The sequence below is a fragment of the Acanthochromis polyacanthus genome, chromosome 10 (assembly GCF_021347895.1).
Source record: "Acanthochromis polyacanthus isolate Apoly-LR-REF ecotype Palm Island chromosome 10, KAUST_Apoly_ChrSc, whole genome shotgun sequence".
Taxonomy (NCBI): Eukaryota; Metazoa; Chordata; class Actinopteri; family Pomacentridae; genus Acanthochromis; species Acanthochromis polyacanthus.
The window spans coordinates 23,778,908-23,800,877 of NC_067122.1; the positions used below are offsets into that span (position 1 = coordinate 23,778,908).

Below are 21,970 nucleotides of genomic sequence, written 5' to 3' on the forward strand. Positions count from 1 at the left end.
AACAAAACTTACATTTTAAAATGTCTTTTGTTGGGGGTTGAATTTATTGTTATTTTAATGCTCCAAAATCACATTATTATGACTCACTAATTGTGTAATCAACTAGTCAAGTGACATATTCTGTTGACTACACAAGCATATGCAGTATTAGCATAATTACCAAGGACTGTACTTTGATTTACGCTGTGCACACATGCACGTTGTGAATAAACCTGTTTGTCCTGCCCATATTTGCGTGTGAAGTGGAGGGGTGCTCGTCTGTGCGCAGACAGCCTATTCCATGTAGCTCAAACCTCATGTGGTGAAGATGTCTTCCTGCCACACTGAGCTGACTGCTGCGGTCGCATGGTTCTGACTGTGCAAAGCCTGAGGCAAGAGAGTGAAGTGTGTCAGCCTGCGCAGCTGATAACACTGCTTCTGTCACACTCAGGCCAAAGAGTGTTTGCTGGGGAGCCAAAGCGAGTGATGGGTTTGTGACGCAGCACGCAGTAGCATTCAAATAGCGAAATTGGGGTGGGCACTTTTTTCCTCATCCCTTGAACTGTGTCACGTCATTTATTTTATGCCACATGATGTGTTTTCATTTTCCTCATGGGGAGCTCACAGCGATTACGCCTGAACATCTTTTCCATCAGAATGTTGTGCCACTTGACATATGCTGAGTTTTATCCCAGTGGAGATTTTTTTTTTTTTTACGCTTTGTTAACCACATCGTATAGTGTTTGTACAGAATGTTTTGTTCAAATAGATTTGTTGTTTCTTTACATTTATGTGGCGCTCTACCACAATGGCAAGTGCTTCTCTATCTCCTTAGGCCATTGCCTTCCCACAGTTTCTTTCATGGAAAGAGGCACTGACAGAATAAAGAAGAGCTCCTTGAGAGCAGACTCTCTTATCAGTCTCCAACATCTGGCCAAGACTGATGGGCTCTTGAATAGCTCTTCAAATATCATTGAGTTTGAGCTGCATAATGCTTGTTTAACTGCATCCTTCCTACAATACTAATTCACCCCCTCTCATTATGTGTCTTTCACCAGAGGAACCCATTTCTATGATTACTGAAATTAGTTCCCCAGCAGGGTAGGATTGATGTGAGGCAGTATACTAAAGGGTAAGAAAAAAGAGAGATTGAAAGGTGAGTTAAGTCACATGTGAGCAAAAGAAACGAAATATGCTGTGACCAGCCGTGATCATACATTACAAGTCGGAAAAACATTGAATTTGCAAGCTGTTAAGTGTTTAAATCTCCGACATGAATAGCAATTTTCTCTGCAATGCAAACCATTTTTGTGGGGGAAATGAGTGTTGCTAAATTGAAGTCATCATTGCTGATTTAAAACGTATGGCCTTGATGCATTGCAACCAATTAGATTAAAGCTCCAAGGCAATCTGCACCAGATTTAAGAATTTATCCAAACACCTGGTTCAGTATCTGCAAGTCACTGGGTGCCAAGCCTGTGATCATACAGGAGGAGGGTTTGAGCAGATGTGTCACACACTGAGCCCGTTTTGTTTCTGTCACAACAGCACGACATGAGCACGATGGGCCAATCAATTACGGTCACCTTGTTATTTTCTTTTGATCACAGGAGAATTATTGCATTATCACCACACAGCAAGCTTTGTTTTCTTGCGATCACGAAAGAAGCATTTCATCATAACGATTGGAATGGCTTTCTTTTGTGACAAGACCTGCAGCGGTTTTGTGTTTCTTGTTGCTTTTTTTTGGGCCATTTTTCTCCTCTTCTACCCCCAGTTTCTAAAGGCCACATCACCATGTAACCCAGGACATGCTGAGCCAGCTCCCACTGTTCACCTGGGGAGGGTGTAGATGGCCATGTGCAGTCTCCGATGCACATGGAGTCACCAGCTGCTTCTTTTGACCCGACAGTAAAGAGATTCACAGCACACGCAGAGGTTCAGGCTATCTCCTGCAGATGCACACATCTCCACACAGATGCCCTTATCAACCAGTAGGAGTCACCAGTGCAGGTATGAGGCACTCTGCCAGCGGAGTTTTATGGAGCTGGAGCCACAGATTAAATCTGAATATTAGGCACTGAGTATTTTACATGACCCAGATGCCAACCACTGTTAAATTTCAGCAGGAATTTGTTGGTTTTTTTTTTAAACTTTATTGCACTAAGTAATAAAAGAACCTAAAACCTGATCCTGAAAAATATACTCTGTAGTAGTGGTATCATTCTGTTAAGAAAGTTGCACAAAAAGATTATTTGCTTGGTTTTTGAATAGAATGTTTCTCCAGTATTTGTATTTTTTTTCTCATGAAACACTCGATCACCTCTTGAGACCGCAAATTTATTCATATGAAGATAAATAAATGCTACTAGTTGTTACTATTATTGCATTATTTTGTCGGTTTGATGGTTTATTCTGTTGTAACAACGTGGAGAAACAGGAAACATAGGGAGTGAGAGGGGTAAAACATGCAACAGAGGTCCTGTACTGTAACAGTTAGGCCACTATGATGCTCTCATGTTAATGTTAATACCAATAACCTTTGATTTCTGCAAACATCTGGTCATGATTCACTTTAAAGAGTCATAGCTAGGGCTGAAACTAGCATAGTGTTGAAGTGCCACTGCTTTAAGTTACTGTAGAGGAATACTTTTTTGGCATCATTCAACTCTGGCCACTTGAAGGAGCAGCAGCCTTCATGTAACATGTTTAAACGTGATGATCTGGGCTGGCCTCTTACAGATTTGTGTCACTAGAAAAGGAAAATGTTCTACGAAAGTCTTATATGGCTTTCAAAGCATGCAGCACCACAGTAGCACCAACATTAGCTAAGAGCTGTTACTGGTTGATAATTCTGGCATAGAAACAGTAGGATCGTTACTTGTCTAATTACCAGACAAAAAGGATAATTTTCAACTGCAAAATCTCATGACTTATTCTGGTCTTGATTCTTTAATAACCAAATTCCAGGAATTGTTATCAACAGTGCTTTGGTTTTTATATAAAAGTAATCATAGGCCTTAACTGAATAAGTCCAACAGTCAAGTACACATAATGGAACCTGCCTCAATACTCCAGTATCAGTCAGGCTGTAGTCACAAGACCAAAGCCTTTGGGAATTCTTGACACAAGAAAATCTGTTGCTGAAAAATAAATAAATAAATTCTCCCCACCTGCTGATTATTGATGATTACCACAGTACACATGCTCACCTGTCAAGACTATGTTGTCATCGTGACACAACACGACCCTCTTATGTCAACAAGACGTATTAATAGATGCTGTATTTTCTGACTTATGTGCTCATGTATCCTCCAAGAAGTAAAGATTTCTTTCTGTTGTGTTCGGAGGAGAAGGCAGGGAGCAAATGAACAGCTCTTGCTGGTTGAGACTTGCACTGCTCTGAGCTATAGGCTATGAATCATCAGCATCATGAGATAAAAGGCAACATCTCCTCATCTGTTTTTCAGTCTTTTCATTACTCCTGCAACTCAGTAACACTCCTGTGAGTGTGTTTTAAAATCTAAAAGGCATATCATTATTTGTTTTCATATAGATCATATCTGTGAATTTTTATACTTGTCACAGATAGGAGTTCCTGCAGAGGCTGAGCCTAGAGGATAATGCAGCGTGGCCAAAATGTCCTAATTGAAAATAATGCTGTGCAATCGTCATCATTTAATATCAATTATATCATGGCCTTATCTCAACTGCTTGGGCTCCCCTTGTAGTGAATCATGTTTTTTTTTCTTTGTGGCTTTTGTTTGAAATGACGCGTTATTAGCTTAGTTCACGCAGAGAATCAGCATGCACTGTAAATGACCAATTAGCTGGCTCCTTTGGTATTCTTTCAATTAACTGTTTTATATTGTATTTAAGGAAACAAACATCACAGCTGGCCCTTCATTTCCCCTCAGACTATCACCAATGTTTCAGACCAGGGTGTGCTGTGATGAGAGTTTGTTTAAATACCAGACCAGAGAAGTCAGCAGGTCACAGTTTGACATTGCTCATTATGACTTCAGCCACTGAGGTCAAGCACCCAACATGTCGCGACTGTGACACGGAGGCTGTGGTGACCAGAGAATCAATGGGATGTCGTCGTAGAGTCATCCCCAGAGAGCCAGTGAGTTGTAGGAATAGGTATCAACTCTGACCGTGTTTGGAAAGGAAATCCCCCCCCTGTGAAGACGGGGTCACAGCACATCATTACTTGATTGACGTGGTTGATTAACAGCGTGGCTCCAAATGTACAAACCCAGTTACACTCAGATGGGAAATGTCAATGTGGAGAATGATCAGACTCATCCATCATCCTCATTTCTCAAGTTGCAAAGATTATCATTTTATATCCGTTCACTGTACTTTCAGTGTACATCCCTGTTTGAATCTATCACTGTATTGTTTATTTGCTGGTGGGGCTTTCATCACTAGACCAGAGCCCTGAGTCTTTTGTATTTTCTGTAGCATCAGACTACACGGCGTGGCTCCCTTTTAATGCTAAAAAGTTGCAAACAGGACACACGGTCTATGTTAATGGGAACGCAGTGCATTGCAATATCAATAGCTGAAGCCTCAGCCATTTGCAATGCAATTAAAAACTCAATTTTCAAAGCGCTTTGGTGAGGGTGATAAATGGGCCAGTAATCCCTTAATTGTTCTCTCTTAAGCAGAATCACAGGAATGATAGATGTTTCATTAAAGGAGGGGTAAAACTTCAAGTAAATAAAATCACATGCAGAGTTTACTGAATTCATTATCACTACGCATCCACAGAAATGTGTATTATTTTGTATATCCTTAGTTTAATTATTTTTAGTTGTTTTTTTCAGCTTTGTTTGGATCATTTTCAGGACCACGGACAGTTCTGTTGGCTCTGGGTCCCTCTGCCAGCACGTGTGTGTTTTTCTGTGTAATTAAAGATTTGATCATTTATTGCTTTTATCCTGTATTCTAGCCTTAAAACAGACGAACGCTGAGGAATTGAGGAAGAACATGGAGCACAAACTTGCTCGCCTCATGTGCTGCAGCTTCTCCGAGGATCCCTGAAACGCAGCAGCGGCAGCCACAGCTGGAAGTGGTCGAGCCTTTCAGAATCACTGGCCACCTGAGATTGCAGCGTTTTTATTGATTCGGCCAACAGTAGGCCAGTATTGACAAGTGCTTTCGCTTATTGCAAGCTGTCGTAATCGGGTGAGTTGAGGTTTTTATTTTTTTTAATTTAACGTCAGATCAAGTTTGACCAAGATTGGCCCGCCGCGACGGGTCCAATCGGAGTTCAGATCAGCTCCCTCCTCTCCCAACAGCCCCATCTCCCTCCCTCTCTCTCTCTCTTTCTCCCTCCTTCTCTCTCTCTTTTCTTAGTTGCAAAAAAAATGCTCTGCAGCTGGGTTGCACCTCAATGAATGAATTGGTGCACTGTGAGCGACCGTCATCTCTCCACTGGATTTCCATTGCACCCGGCTTCCATCCAGAACATATGAATCTGCTTAGACAGAGCCCTTTGAGGAGTTGAACAGATAGGTCGGGGAAAATGGCACAACGCGTGGTTTTCTTCCTCCTGTGGCTCTTGGACCGCTCATTCGCAGGATTTCCCAATCAGATTAATATCGGTAAGTGTGTTTGGCTGTGGTGGACAGCTGCAGATTTCGGTTTTGTGAGGACAAACGAAATGCAAGATTGCAATTTTATACCGGATACGGCGCGCGGAGCTCTGCGCAATAAGAAGAGACTAACTTGATTTACCAAACGCTGCCAGCTCAAAGCGGCTGATTATAGAGAAGTAAATTAAACCTGCAGCCTCTGCTAACTGTGTCATTGTGATCCCTGCATGAAAATAAGTGTCGGGGTTTTTTTTATAAGAAGGACAGGAGACGTTCAATTCCCCGGCTCGATCTGAGGAGTTACATGCATGCGCGCCGGTCAAAAAAAATGCTAGAGTTATTCTTTGAAATTACATTTAGCTGCTCCTTATCACCATAGAGTTCATCCTCATTTAATAGAATAAGAGCCAAAGCTTACACTGGACTGGTTGCGACTGTCTGATCTTGGTTTCCATCTCTTCAAGGGGGACTGTTCATGCGTTCCACGGTGCAGGAGCACAGCGCGTTCAGGTTCGCTGTCCAACTCTACAACACCAACCAAAACACCACTGAAAAGCCTTTCCACCTTAACTACAATGTCGACAACCTCGAGTCGTCCAACAGCTTCTCAGTCACCCATGCATGTAAGTGTGCTTCTTTGCCAGCCGTGTCCAGATTCCCACTACTTCTGTCCACCAAGAATGAGCAAGAATTATTTATGTCAAACTCATATGGAGCTTATAGAAGCTACAGCTCAACAGGGGAGAAGCAGACAAGTTCTCACTTCGTTCTGTTACATGCAGTCTCAATGGGAAAGAAACAATGCATTTTTTTTTTAATGTATGCAGGGTTTTTTCCCCCCTGCAAGTCATCCTAGATGTTTATTCTGTTTTAGTACAAAATGTATAAATCCTATTAAACATTTTCTTTCATGGCATTAAGATTTTTTTGCAGGCAGCAGATATAGTTAGGAACCGTGCTGCTGTTACATTTAAAGCAATGGTACCTGAGTTTATACAGAGGTGGTATTTTGCAGATACATGAATTCCACATTTCCTTTGCAGCCAACATGTTACCAATCACACAAACCCGGAGCCAAGGACCAAGCGCTGGAATAGTTCCTACAGCCTGTTGTAGTCTGCAACATACTATATCTATGCAGGCAGTGGGTTTTCAAACTGAATCTATGTTTAGTAAATGTCTTTAATTTTCTCACACAAGTGGTTCACTAATCAAGAAGAAATTATGCAAAATGATAATTTATGGTGTGCTGTTTTTCCGTGCTTTTGTGTTATTATGTGGTTCTGTTCTTCTCATGGTGCAACTGGTGTAACTTTGCTTTGTAGCTGATGTCGCAAAAAAAAAAAAAATCTCTTTTTTCCATACTCCTCTTTGCTGCAGTTTCTTAAAAGTCAGCAGAAACTGAGAACAAAGATGGACAAAATGGGAAGAAATGGACTCGAGAGTGCCATTTTGTGATGTCATTTTAAATGATGAGTTCAGTTTGGCTGAATGGTCGACTTTGTGGGCTCACAGCTCTGTGTGACTGGTGTGGCTGGGTCCCTCTAACCCCTGTGGTCATAATGGCCCCTCTGACTCTCAGTGTGCCAGAGCGTCTCCGCCTGCTCCGTCCTCTGACTCCCCCTGTGTTACAGAGCGTCTCCCCCAGCATTGCAGAGTCAGCTCATTAGCACTCAGCCCTCATAGCACCTCATCGTGCTGTCATTGGGTGAAAGGGGAAAAAAAAATCCATAGCTCCCCAACCAACGCCAGCAAATGAATCAGGCTCAGACCTGCAGAGGAGGTGGGTCTGAGCAGTGAGGGAGATGAAGCAGAGCATCATATCAAGGCAGCAGAGCTGCAAGTGCCGTAACGAAGGCATCCATAAGAAACAATAAGCAAATGAGAGTGAATAAATAATAGATAGCGCCGTGCAATTTCACGCATGTTGAAGAGGAAGGGAAGCATAGGAGAAAAAGGCTTGATATCAGAATCTAATTAAATTCAGGGGCAGACAGAGCTTTAGCAAAAAGAAGTGGTTCCTCTGGGAGGCGTGACCCCGTTTCTTGCTTCTTGCTGCCATGTCTCAGCATCTCCATCATGAGTACTGTCTCAAAACTGCAATGAACTTCAAATAGGAAAACTATGAGCCTTTATAATGCAAAGAAACTAATGCAGAAATAGGAGTGCGACAGTCAAATGTCATTGCACTGTTGGTCCTCTAATGTGCATATTAATCAGCTGCTCTGGTGGAATATCTACCTGCTCCACTGCACAAAGAAAAGTTTCATACTTATGACACTAAAAGTTTCCTTCTTAATTGTAGGATAATCAACAAACTTTGAGATGGTCTTTAATCAGAATGAGATGCAGCGTTCTTTTGAATCTGATGTGTTTAATGTATGATCTAAGAGTTTTGTCAAGTGAGTGTCCTGAAACTGTTGTCAAGCTGAGCTCGCAAATGGCAGACAGCTCATGCTGAGCTCACAACAGTCCATAAGCACCTCGAATTGTCTCCTCCAATGTAGTGAGCAAAATAGAGATGACGGTTATTAAAAATCACTTATCTGCTGACTTCCAGGCCTTTGAGACTTCGCCTCCAGTGAATGAAGACTTCCTGTACGCTGAGTTTTACATTTGTCAGCGCTGTTGTTTGTTCTGCAAGCTGTCACAATTATTTAGTGGACATTCAAATTCCCTGTGTCATCAATACCCTCATGTGAATGACTCAGACCTTTGTCAGCAGAAGCACACGTCTGCTTTATGGTTGGACAAGGTTTTACAAAAGTGGCATTTATGCGAGTTTGGGGGGAACATCTATTTTGAGACAACCTTCACTGCTTTGATTAAGATGAGATCTGGCTTCTTCTTTTGTGTGTTATACTGCTTCAGTGTGCATTCTCTCCCTGCTCTGGGACAGCTAGTGCGAGAGCCGTCTCCTGTGACTCATCATAAAGATCACTCCCCCTCATTTTGCTGTACATCCTTTAAATGTATAACACTGAGAGAGGACTCAAAGGCGTGCATACAGTCAAATAAACTTGTGTTTATGTAGCTTTTTAGAAACAAAATGTGGAAATCCTCCAGCATAATGAAGGAACAGCCTTGTGTCAGAAGAATTTCTTTCAAGTCAGTTTAAATCCGCATGCTATTAATTGAATTAGTGACCGTCAGGAAAACAATGTGTGGCTTCAGTAATCCTTAAGGCTTGGCTTTGTAGTGCAGCAGCATGGTATGTGCTTTGGTGGCAAGACTGTTGTTGCTTTGAAGTGACATCAGAAATCGTGAAATGTGTAATTACCGGTGCAGGGTCCATAATGGCTATGGAAGCTAGGAGTCAGGTATACTCACCGAGAAGGCAGGAGTAGTTCAAAGCAAGGGCTACCAGTTTGAGGAGAGCAGAGCAGACAGCATTAATGTTCCTGATGGTCACGGCTAGCCAACGTAATGGCACTATCATCCTTTTTCTCTCCTGTTTACCCTTCTTCTTCCTTTACCTGAGGCGAAAAAACATCAAGCCCCCCCTCTGCCTCCCCCTTGCCACGCTATTTATTAGATTACTCGCCTTGATTCCTGTTAAAGGCAAATTTTGCACTGCTTGGCTTTTGAATCTCATCTCACTATTCCTCATTCCTCATTCTGTCATTAAGCTAATGGTCTGTGTCCCCTCTGCCAGCCTTTTACATGTGCCTACCCCTCTTTTATTGAATCCTCCAGGTTCTTAAACTCTGGCAGTAGCAGATGCTTCTTTGGCTACACTGTTCACCACCCCTCTCCTACTGTTGTTGGCTGCAGAGAAAACTGCTTCACTCAAAGGGAATGGAAAAGAGCACAGGATAAAACAAGACACTGCGACTGCATTTGTCTTTCCCAATGGCAAGGAAGGGGAAAGGGACAAGAAAGAAAAGCTGAATAACTGTGAGGTGCAATGTGTCTTACTGTAAATGGAAGATACTGACAGTAAAAGAGTCGTATGAGATTTTGGTAATTGTTTTCTTGCCAAGAGTTAGAGGAGAAAATTGATACTGCACTCACGTCCGTGGGAAGCTGGAATAAGCAGCCAGGTAGCTTAGCTTAGCATAAAGACTTTGCTGGATTATTTATTGGGCACCAACCAGCTGAGACTGCAAGAATTTACTGGTCCCAGCCAAGAAACGGTTCACTACATAAGTCCAGGAAGGAAACAGCAATTTCAGGCTTTGGTTTTTGTACAGATTACACAAACATAATATGTGTTAATTATTGGGCTTTGGGGGTGCAGGAAGGTGGATTTTGTTACCTTCGGGCAGGGCCTGGTTAACTGTTTCCTACTGTTTCCAGTCTTTATGCCAAACTGAGCTAACTGGCTGCTGGCTCTAGATACAACACAAGGATGATAGAAATCTTTTCTTCTCCTGCTTGGCGGAAGGGAATAGCTGTTGACTTATGTGATCTAGAAATTCCATACAGCAGCATTAATATTGTCGGTTAGAAAATTAATTACTGTCATCGCACAATGTTTGTGCATTGCACTCTGACTCGCTGTTATATTGCACATAATGCAGGATGATCTCTGGTGATAATATGTGAGCAGTGTCATTGAAGATCAGAAACAGCGTGGAACCCGTTAATACATTTCATTTAACAGTCAGGAGGAAAACTCCAACAGATGCTTGTGTTTATGTGGATGAGGGATATCGACAGCATTGATTAGGATTATCAGAACCACTCAAGAACACAGTGATCAAGCCTAATTTTTGTCTAGGCGCTTCCATACAAACTTCCTATTTACTGACCTTTTTTGCACACCCAGATTGCTAGCTCTGCACATGTTGCTGAGAAACACCAACAGTCTCTTTCCACCGGCGGCCTACACTATGACTGAGCACATGTGGCAAATGGCATATGTTGTGAAGCACAGACGAAAGGGCCCTTACAAAGTCTTCGCATGCATTGTTGAGTATAGCTTTTGGGGCTGTTGTTGTTGTGGTGGTGTGTGAATGGATGGTAAACAAAGCGACAGGGAGACATGTTTTTGCAGTGCTTGTCCTGACAGAGACAGGCTATGGTCGAGAGAAGCTCCTCAGGTGATTGTAGTGGTGCCACACTTCTTGTTCTTGCAGGCTGTAACTCAGCTTGAAAGGTGTGACGAGGGAAACATGGCAGGGGAAGCTGGGAAAGGGAGGGAGTGGTGGGAGGATAGACACTGCAGTAAGAAAAAGCAAGGAGAAAAACAATTTGAGTAAGGATTTTTTTTTTAAGGTTGCTTAGAGTACGTGTGTGCATGAGTCTATGGCTGTGTTTGAGAGAGAGAGCAAGGAAGAGGGAGAGAGAGACTTCTCCAGGCTATGGGGGGTTGTACCGGGACATGCCTTCATAGTCCAGCTGTGGAGGAAGCACAGATGGAGGCTTGTTTATGGATGCACAGGCATGTGCATATGAACACATGTGTGCACATATGCACAGAACTGCTACACGCATCCACCCACAGCCTATAAACATACAGGTGAATGCAGTCACACATGTAGAGACAGACACTTCCTCTCCACCTCCTCCCATTTGTTACTGAGTAAATCTCAGCGTTTTGTGCTGAATGTCCCACGACACACTTCATCATTCATCCAAAGTAAAGGTCACGGTGAAAATATCGCCGTCTCACCCTGTGCCTCTGTGTGCAAACAACACAATTTTGGAAAGTACCATTTTCAATATATATGCAGAACAGGATTCATGTGACAAACTATGCAAAAGACGAAGCCGAAAGTGTGTTTGATGAACGCCATGACAGTGCAGAAGCCTCCGAGAGAAACACGAGTCACAGTAGAGCAATGCAATGGTGTGATTTTGAGGCCAGCAGGCCAGGCGGTCTCTCAGAGGACCGGTGAGGTGGTTCGATATGGGCCTCAGTCAGATGAGTGATACAGAAACGCTCTGGGATGGGGTTACATGCTCTGGGAGCTACGAGGCCTCTGAGACGGGAGCAGCACATCAGCAGGAGGGGATGACTGACAGCTCAGTTTAGACCGAAAACGATGACGCACAGAAAGGCTGGTGACTAAGTCGGGCAGAGACACGTGTTATAATTGCTTTTTTATGGTAAGTTATTGTCATTATTTTTAGGAACTACTTCTAAAGTGTCAAAAAAATCCATTAAAACAAGTTAAAACAAGTGCTACAGTAATTATACTACAGCACCATACTGCGTGTCTGGCTGAATTTTAGTAGAGATGAAGTACTAATGACTAACTTTAAATTTCCTACAATTTTCCTGAAGTCTTGCTGGCATGGTTAGAGTCACTGGGACTGTTTGTTGTGGTCGTATGAGGCGAAAGCTTTTTCAAACAGCAAACACATAAAAGACTTGGAAATTTCCAAAGGCCAAACCTCCAAAGGGAACATTATTTTGACCTAATTTACTGGCCATGAAATGCCCTCCACTGTAGCTGTATTTTTTTTAAAAAGTCAGGCACATAGCTAGCTGAAACTGTAATGAGATTCAAAATACAAAACATAGAACACACTCCCAGGCAGTTTCAACACAATGAATTTTTAATCAGAATATCAAAAGATCCTCTTAAACCCAACCTGAGGAGAAGTGCTGCTGTCGGAGCGTTATTTGTCTTGGAATCAATGAGGCTGCCAGATGTTGTTTGGTAAAGCAACAGATTTACTCCCTTGTTACTGTGGTGGCTTCAAATCTCCATATATCTTTCACAAACACTGGGCATTTGGCCGTTTTTGGCAGCTGTGCGGCGTGACAAGTACATAGTGCAAGGAAAGATTTTTGATTTGGAACATGAGTAAATCACATCATTACATCCTGGATTAACATTGGCACTTGCACAGATTTGTCTAACCCGGGCAGTTATCTGTCTTTCATGGCGTGTTCAGACCTTCTGTGGGGATGTTGGGTTGGGGTCTTTGGAATTCCTATTGATTTCCTTTATCTATCTACTCAGTTTTCCAGGGCAAATATCATAAATTGGAGGTGAGAGGAGGGATTAAGGAGAAATGATTGAAGCTGGAATGTCAGGCACCCTGGAGATGCTGTCTCACCCTACAGCTTGTAGTTTCAAAAAGAGCAACCTAGAATCACTTTTTATTTTGTTCATATGATAACTCCTGCTTTTATAGAATGCATAACATAGCAATTGTATTATATAAAAAAAAAATCAGGACCATCAAAAGGCAAAACGAACAAATGGTAGATTTTGAAATACAGTCGACCTCCTCTGTTCTAAGCACGTCCCACCAGATCAGCACAAAGATAGTCAAGCTAAAGGTCAATGTTTATTTGAGGCTTCAACTGAGATTGAACACTGCTGTCCCAAGTGAAGGTCCTCTGTCTATCCCATCGTGGCTAAATAATGCAAACACTGTTGCCTATCCCAGTTTTAAATGCACCAGGCAGAGTTTTTCATTCACACAATAATTTTTGTCCTTCCTTCACCAGCATCAAAATGACAACAATTCAACTGGAAGAGCAATTACAGTTATTAGTTAATTTGGGCTTCATTTACTCGATTACAACTGTCAATTTGTGGGCCAAGTGGCCCCAAAAAACTGAAATATGAATTGATTTCTGGCAAATGCGGGAATACGAACTAGTTGCCTCCCATTCTGAGCCAGCAAAAGCACTGTGAGGCACATATGTGGCGCTTTAACACTGATAGATTTGTACGTCCATAAAAACTATTTATGCCACAACTAAAACCCTGATGTTAACATTTGTCATTCTACCAAGAATAGGTTTCGATATAATTTGTGGAACGCTGACCCATATGTGAGCTTTATGGCAAAGCCATGAATGCAAGGCGTAGATCAAGCTCCCTTTTCTCCGTCTGCAGACATGATGCAACATGACGGCCCAACTATGCACCGCACATCTGCTCACCACTGTTCAAATAATGGGGTGGTTTCTGAACTATAAGTCAACAATGACAGGCTAGGTCTGTGTACCCTTATTGAAGATGATATCAACGCTGGCTTGTGATGAACAAGAGAAGCCGGCTGACCATATAAAAAAGCAGCGATAAACACTATGAGGGGCCACACAGGAGGAGACACAAAATCTTAGTGGTGCATTAAGCATATTTGCTGCTGTGCTCTGTGCCAGAAAAAAAAAAGCAGTTTCTGATAAGAAAAAAAAGGGTCTACATGTGGTGCATTTTAAGTAAAATGAACAGGGGACAAGCTGCTGTTGTGAGCCATTCATTTCAGGTGCATCGGGGATATTTATGCCAGCAGTCCAGCTCCATGTGATGACTGCTTTCTATTTTGTTTTCTCAGTGAGCAAAACCTCTCAAGGAGAGTGGGCTATGTTGTTTGTGGCAGAGATTATTTTTCATTTCAAAATGTCATTTACCCTCATGCACCACTTGTGAAAAGACAGGGCGAGAGTAGGTAAAGGAAGAAGAAAAGAACAGCATTTTCAAAACTTGTCACTTGCAAAGATCTCTGACATTGCAGTCAGCATTTTTTTTTTTTTACTTTTCTCCCCTCTCTGTCTTTCTCATTTCTATCCCCCTTCTTTATATATATTTAATCTCTCCCACAAAGCCCATTACAGCTATGTTCCCGCAGCCATTGCCGTCACACTCAGCTAGCTATTGGCCATTCACTAGACTCCCCTACAATACCGGTAATCACTGAATCAGTAATCCCCTACTTGAGCTGGAATAGCACATCCGCATCGTGCCTCATCGGAAGTTGCTGCATTGGTCTGGCTTCACTGGGTCCTAAAGAAAAAGAGAAAACTCTGTAGTCTTCCTCAATAAGAGCTGCTGACTGCATTGTCCTAACCAAGGTCAGGCAGCTCCTTGAAAAAAGAAAAAAAAACACTTTTATTGTTTTGGAAGATCTCAGTGTAAGGAATTAATTGGCACCTATGTGGAGTCTAATCTTGTGCGACCACTTGGACTACATTATCAGCTGTTTATTGTTTGCCCTCCCTCTGTATGTGTGCGGTGGAGTGCAATTTCGGTGCTAAAGACAGTCAAAAATGAGGAGGGCATCAGGACTGTGTTGTGATGAATACAAAACACCAACAGGGACTGTCACGATGTACTCTCCCAACTAGTAAATATTGGATCACAGTGCGACAGGGCTTCCAGCTTCCAGCTCTCTGTCTGCCGACTGAGCAGATTGATCTGCACGTTTCTGGCCTGTTTCAAAAGAGGCAGTCGCTAGCAGAGCCCTGCCAAAGCGGCATGTCTGTGCAGAAACAAGGGCTCCATCATAACTGATTGCTTGTGACAGTTCACAGTCGCCGGGCCACTGAAGCATCATAACCTTGTGAAACTAGTGGATGGGCACTCTAGCATACAGGCTGAAGGAGAGGAGGAAAGGGAAAAAAAATATTAGCATATTCCTTGCAGTGTTACAAAGATGCAAATAAGACATGTCGTGCCATGAATAGGCCGTGTGGTTAATATTAAACACATCTTATATAATGAAAGACATAATGCGGACCAACACCTCTGGAGATGGGGTGAATTTATAGACAATTACTGCAACTGTGATTGCAGTTGAAGAACCAGGCCCCAGCAGTGTCAAAGAGGGGCCTGCTGATGTGATGGAATAAACTCCTAATGACAATGAAACGGCAATATCTTCTGGCAAGGCTGAGGAACAAAAACCCGAGCCACTCAAATCACTTTAGCTGTGTTGTCACCATAACAAGCGGCAATATATTTCGGAATGGTCGCTGATCCAAACTGTATTACGAATTTAATCTAATTTGCATGAATGCTGTGAAGAGCAGAATGATAATCGGATGCTTTGAAAAGATTGTAGGCGACTGTAAAGCTCTGTTGGTGCCTTGACTTGGCCATCAAGTAGGTCTCTGCCCCTCACTAGTCCAACTTAAATTATGAATGTGTGCTCAACAGAGAAACGTTTCAATGCGCCACAGCGGTGTGGTGTTGCTTTACATGTTTCTTACCGCTGTTTTCCTGTCCTTAGCACTCACTATCCTCATGAGTGAGAATTAAGTGAACATGATGTGCTCTTTCATCCATGACCCTCCTCTGTTTCTCCCTCCAATGGTTAATTCGGAGAGTGCTGTTGTGTGGGCTTTTGCCATTTCACACATGGCTACGTAAAACCTGTGGGCGCTTGCTCCCAGGCCACTGTCCATGTTTGTGTGTCCATGCATGACTGTGTGATGAAATATTGAAGCATTCTATCGTTCCATCATCAACCATTGGCTAGCCTTCAGCGTCATTCTTGTCCCTTAATTTTATTTTTCAACCCTTCTTTATCTCGCTAGTGTGGCTTTTTTTCTTTTTTCCGCAGCGTGGCGTGCAGATCAGGAAGGCAAACCTCATCTGGACCCATGACAGAGCTAATCCATCGCAGCTGCAGAATGAAAAGGGCGTTTGGAGTGAATCCATTCCAAAGGCCTCAATGGAAAGCTTCTCTCAGATGCCGGTGCCCTTTGCAGCCCTGACAGTGCTAGAATATGATGAAAAAGGACATGAACGAGTTCAGTGGCTTAGCTATGTTTATAAAAGAAGGGGGATAGGGGAGGAGAGAGGCGCAGTGCTAAATATGGAGAGATGAAGTGACCAGTTACCGCGTTTGTGCATGCGTGTGTGATGTGAGCCGGATTGTAAATTCGTCTCGCAGCACACCTGTCTTTTATGCTGAAGTCCAATTTCCAGAATTTGCTGTCAGATGATGTGTGAGGCTTCATACGCCTCTGCAGATGAGCTGCAAGCCTCCTACAGCAAAACCACAAAGGCTGTGACGTGGACCGTAGCCAAAAGTAGCACTCTGAAATGAACTTTCCATAACGGAATTTACAATGTCTTTGAATGGTTAATGCAAAAATGCACTTTGCGCCTTCTTGTGCAAATGGACAGAGAGCCTGAACACGCTGTTCTTATATATGTCAAGGGCACAGAAAAGTCTCATCAGACTTGCTTTATATTCTTGAGCTTTCTTCTCAAGACTTTGTGCAACATATTTTTCCTCCTGCCCATTGTAGTGCTGCTGCTGCTACTGCTGCTGCTACTGTACAAGTACCGTCCCTAAGCTGTAAGGGGATAAACTTTGGGTCTTTTATGCATAAAGAAGCTTAAGTTTGGAAATTGCTCTCAAGTGGCCGAAGTTTGTGAAAAGTCAGTGAACATTTCACTCCCAATTTCAGGGGTTTGTCTCTGAGTAAAGCTTTATAGCCATAGGACACCCTGTCAATAAATTAAATATTAAGAAGTAATGAAGACTGTGTTGCATGAGGCGTTTCCTGTTGCAGAAGTTGTGCTGCAGCTGGGTTTGGGCTATAAATTGAAATTCTCACACTTGTCACTGTGAGTCCTGCAAACTGGCGACTGCCATCATACTGTATTTGCAGAGGTGTGTGTGCCGGGGGCGGAGTGGAGGAGTCCTCACTTCCCACTCTGAACGGCTGTCTGACACTATTTGAAAAAGAGTCAAATGAAGGACACCTCAGCATGCAGCCTGTAAATCATAGACTGTATATAAAGATGGATGAGCGGTTTTGAGGCTCAGTGTGGCGGCTCTGGCCATCACCATCTTGGCAGAGCCTGACTATTCCTAACTCTCAGCTAATCCAAAAGCAAAGAGGTGGAGCATGAGGGGAGCTTTGGGCCATGGACTGTCACTTAAAGCAGACAGGCCTGCATTGTGCGCAACTTTAAGCCCTAATACAAGTTTAACAAGTAAATTTTGTAAAACCACAGCTCGTGTACAGTTGATACGAATGGGAAACATAGCTATAGAAACCAAAACCGCTTTTTGTACCGGGCTGTAAACATGTTTATTTCTGCTGTAATGTTGGACTTGTAAGAGTTCAATGAGGACTGACTCACTTTTTTCAAGCAGTTTTTGGCACTTCTGTATACGCTTCATTTCTCAGCCTCTGAGGTCAGTGATCTATATTTTTTCTATAGGAACCACACTGGAAAGACAAAGTCAACAAGAGATCCTCAAAATACCAAAAGCCACCCAACCTGCCACTAATTGATCATCACAGAACATGGATCATGTTAAGCAATCAATACAATTCTAATTTTTAAAGAAAATACTGCTTAGTCCTGGAATGAGATGTGGAAGTCATTCATTTCATAGACATAACCTTACTTCACCTGAAATCAGAGCTGAGTTTATTACCACAGCAAGCACAAAAGTTTGGATCAGTGGAGGACAAATAAAAAATGATCGGTCTATTTTTCTTGAAATTTCCCAATCTTACTTGTAACTTTCTTCCTGTACTTGGAACCCTTTCTGTCTGCCTGCTAGTTCCCTGTCCGGCATTTTGGATGAAATGGTTAAAGCTTAGCAAGCATCGTGAGGCTCACAAGTGGGTGGGATAACGTGCTGTTAAATGATGGAGATAAATTAGGGTGCACAACCACACACACAGCTTTTGGTCTAGTCCTTGAAATATGATTTATAAATTGATGTTGCTCTGCAGCAAAACTCAATTGGAGAGCAACCACTAAAGACATTTTAATTGTCTTTTAGTCACTCCCCTGTTGTGTGAAAGATGGAAATCAGTATAACATGAATGTTCATTATATGGCCGAACTCCAACTGCCAGTTCCTATTAATGCACACTTTAAATTGTTTTTTATTTTGTTTAGTTTTTTTGTTCTTTTACCTAATTATTTACTAAATCGATTTCTCCAGGAGGCAGATTAATAAATTAGCAAAATAAAATGACTACAATTGAACAACGGGCTCAGCTAATCAGCGCTATCTTTGTTTTACACTGCTACCAGAGATGTTAATTTCACCATGTGCCAAACTCTGTCATTAGCACTCGGTCAGAAAATGTTCCATTAGTTCTTAACCCTTTAAGCTTCAGTCAATTCCAGCTGTTTTCAGTACAAAAAATCGCTAATATTCTATTTTTAAATAAAAAAAATTATGAAAAATACAGGGAATATTGGACGCACATCGCGAGGTGCATTTCCTTGAAAACGACCGATTCGTGGATTTTATACCGACTTCAGGACATGTTTTGGACAAAATAGTTTACTGGCTTGTGTCGTCTGGATGTCCAAGGTTGGATTATGGCCGTTTTTTGTGGAATCTTTTTTTCTGTGTGTAATAATGAACCCGGAAATGTGAGTCGCGCTGTGTGCGTTGAAGCCGTGTATAGAGAACGGATGGATGAATATTCGTTTTTGTCGGACAAATGTGTTTTTCTCACCCGCTGTGGTAATCACATCTGAAAGTGGTTTATACCGGCGGATTCATGAGAATCTAAGCTTTCCATCGGCGTATAGTGTTTGTATAATCGGGTTTGCAGCCGTCGGACATTCTTGAAATTCCTATGCAAATTAGTAGGTGTACCGCTGGCGGTACACCTACTACGCACTGAAGCGTAAAAGGTTAAACCATTAAGCACAGCTTACAGTCTGACTTCACGGTTTAAATTTGACCAACTATTATAGGAATTTTTAGTGAAGGTACCATGTTATCAGAATCTGGACTATGATACTGAACCAATTGCCAGAAGCAAAAAAAAATTAATTCAATGAAAATAAAAGTCATAAACCACGGTCTCCCTTTCACTATTTTATAGGATCTATATATACATGTACATGTACGTCTTTAGCACTGTGGTCACCCAAACAGAATTCAGTTTGTCTCCACTGTATTTGAATATTATAGCAGAAAGGTCAAAATTATGTTTAAATAAAGCCAAAATATATTGTTTTAGATGCCTTTAGAAGTAAGTTACGTCTCCTTCTGAAGCCAAAATAAATTTTTATGACAGCTTAGTAAATCTTGCTTAGAGGTTAATTTATGTTGCATTAAGATTTTCATAATATTATGATCAGTATTTTCTTTTTTCATCAGTTAGCCACCAAGATTGCAGCCATTACAGTGCATATTTGTCACGCTAAAACCATGATTTTTAAAAGCTTAAAACACATTGTCACATGGTGACATGACATCAGACAAATATCAAACTGCCACCAAACCTTTTTGGTCCACCGAGGATACAGGGGAGCACATCTTTTCATTTATCGTGAGAAAACTTTTCGCATTCTTGCTTTCAAGAGACAAAATGTAGTGGCTCTAAAGTGAAGCCCGTTGCTGAAAAGCGTTTTCTTGGGAAAATTTGTCTTAGAAAAGTAAGGCAAGCAAGGCATATTTTAAGGGTCTGCATGCTTAGGCCCTGGAGTATAAAAGGATTACAATTCATTCACTGTCATAGCTGTCTGTTTTCCATCTCAGTCTCTCTACTACCTACGCCAGCATTATCATTCAGGGACGGAGCACCGTCTCAGCAAGGGCACTAATAAGATGAAAAGTGGCGCTGGACTCCACATACTTAACCATGCCTGCATAGAGGCTGAGAAGGAGAGGGAAGTCTTTAAGTGATGTCTTCAAGGTTAAACAACTGGTCCCATCTCCCGTCCTCATTGACTTATTCTTTTATTCTTCACAGAAAGACAAAGGGCTCGGAAAGCAGGGTCGTGCAGAGGTGCTGTTTTGAAATTCAGCCCTGCAATGAAATTCCACAATGGAAATCCTTCATTGGCTCGGCTCATCCTTGTTCATTGCCATAGGATATGAATTGTGATATGTAATTTGATTAGCAACACCGGCGGCAAAGGCTTAGTTTACATGAGCGGGGAGAGGACCTAATAAGATCGTCAGATAGTCATCCCCTCTTGGTGTCCCTATGCAGCACCCTCTTGGCTTTCCATGTGCATATAAGCCATGCATGAGACACAGGGATCTGAAATCCGCCTAAAGGACAGAAACAACCAGTCAGGAAGCATTAAACTCAAATGGTGTGCACTCTATCAGGAATATGGAAATTTCAAGATTTCTTGCCGTCCTTTCTTGCACATGAGGAGAAGAGAGAGAATGACAATCACAAACCGGTTTATGAGGCACGGATAGAATGATGTATACAAGAGGCCAGGAAAACAATCCGGCGTTTTGACAGTGATGGAAAAATATATGTGCCTGCCAGACACCCACAAAGTTTACTCTTCTTGTGTTTTTTTTTTTCTTCAATCATCCAAATGAGAACAGGAACAGAAGAGGTTTTCAGCTGCCAGGTATTTTCCCTGCTGTGTAGAATTGGATTCAAAACAAGTCAGTCATGTGCGGCGCTCTACACCTGAAATATTACCACAAATCTTTACCCAGGCGAGCCCGGCTCTCCCGTTGTCAAGTTGAATAATTTAGAGGCTTCTTCTTAAACTGTTCCTTTAATCTTTTTTGATGGAGCTGAGATTTTTCTCCTGTGTCTTCTTTTCTTGAAGGCAAGGTGAAGTGTTTCCTGTGATTCAGCAGAGCTAATGTGCCCTGTTTGTTGTGAAGGCAAAGACTGACAGCAACAGTTTAAATGTGTGCTGCTCTGGTCTGGCATTTTGAACTCTGTCTTCCATTTTCTAACTGTCCTTGTCACCTTGCCTCCTCTAACTCCTGTTGATCAGACTGTGTTAGCACTCATTAGCACACCTTCGCTGGTCGCCCATGCTTACGCAGCCGTGGCGCAATCCCCCGTCTTCATCCCCTTCGCTCTTCTTCACTTCATGCACCGTTCTCCTTCTTCCTCCATATTCATCTGCAGAGGAGAGCACGCTTTAGGCCCGCAGTGCTGATTGGGAGGATTAGTGGTGTGTGAGGGACTTTGTCACCAGCTTTCTGGGAAATCCAATTACAGACTATCATAAGCCTTACATGTTTCATACTCTGCTGAATCCTCCTTAAAAATGCACACAGCCATACTGAAAGGGTCAGTGTTTAGCAGCTGTCCTTGCTGTGTACTGTGGTGACATCTTGCTGAAGGTGAGAGGAGTGATCATCTTGGAAAGGATAAGACGAGTCCTGTAGCACTCCTCTTGCCTCTGCATTGCAGCAAATGGTGGACTGCACGAGCCTCTCCAAGTAGGGATTGCTATTTGTTCAATGGATCTCTGCGGCTGGCTGTCGAGGTGAAGCCAGGGCCAAAGGGTTTAGGTCCGCTGTCAGCTCACACAGATAGTCCGTAATTGCATGTGTCAAGAAAATGACATGAAGTGTACAGGGGGCATGCAAAGCGAGATTTTTGCCTGTATCGGTTGAATCCTATCAAAGCGATTTCCCCCAAAGTTATTCAGCAAATCGTCCAAACTCGCGGCTCTACTACAACACCGTTATCTGAACTTATAGAATGGCCCATGCATAGACCATTTGAACAGCCTTCTTGTTCAAACCCCTTGCTCTTTGGCACCTTGAATAATAATGAACAGATGGCCGTGCCGTGATAATGAAGACATCACCGCTTGTGCGAGTCCTCCGAGCAGTGTAGGTTTGTTTGCCTTGCACAATGCTTTCCACCCAGTGTGTTGCTCAGTGTTCAAACAAAAGCATGACGGCAGGACCTTGAAGGTGAAAATATCTGTCAAAAAAAAGATGGAGTTGAGAGTCATTGAGTCCCTTGAGAATTGCTC

General features: G+C 42.5%; 1 protein-coding gene across 5 annotated transcripts in view; it reads left to right on the forward strand.

Moving 5' to 3' along the window:
* Positions 1 to 5,243: 5,243 nt before the first annotated feature.
* gria3b (glutamate receptor, ionotropic, AMPA 3b) overlaps positions 5,244 to 21,970 on the forward strand; it is a 92,645-nt gene continuing 75,918 nt past the window's right edge. For 2 of the 5 annotated variants that reach the window (XR_007944744.1, XM_022196252.2), the window contains exons 1-2: positions 5,244 to 5,591; positions 6,047 to 6,205. Coding sequence is in view for 4 of the 5 variants with exons in the window: in XM_022196252.2 (XP_022051944.1) it covers positions 5,513 to 5,591; positions 6,047 to 6,205 (238 nt within the window). In the remaining variant the exon portion in view is untranslated. The remainder of the gene's footprint in view (positions 5,592 to 6,046; positions 6,206 to 21,970) is intronic. The other 3 variants (XM_051954782.1, XM_022196227.2, XM_022196237.2) reach the window with 3 other exon arrangements.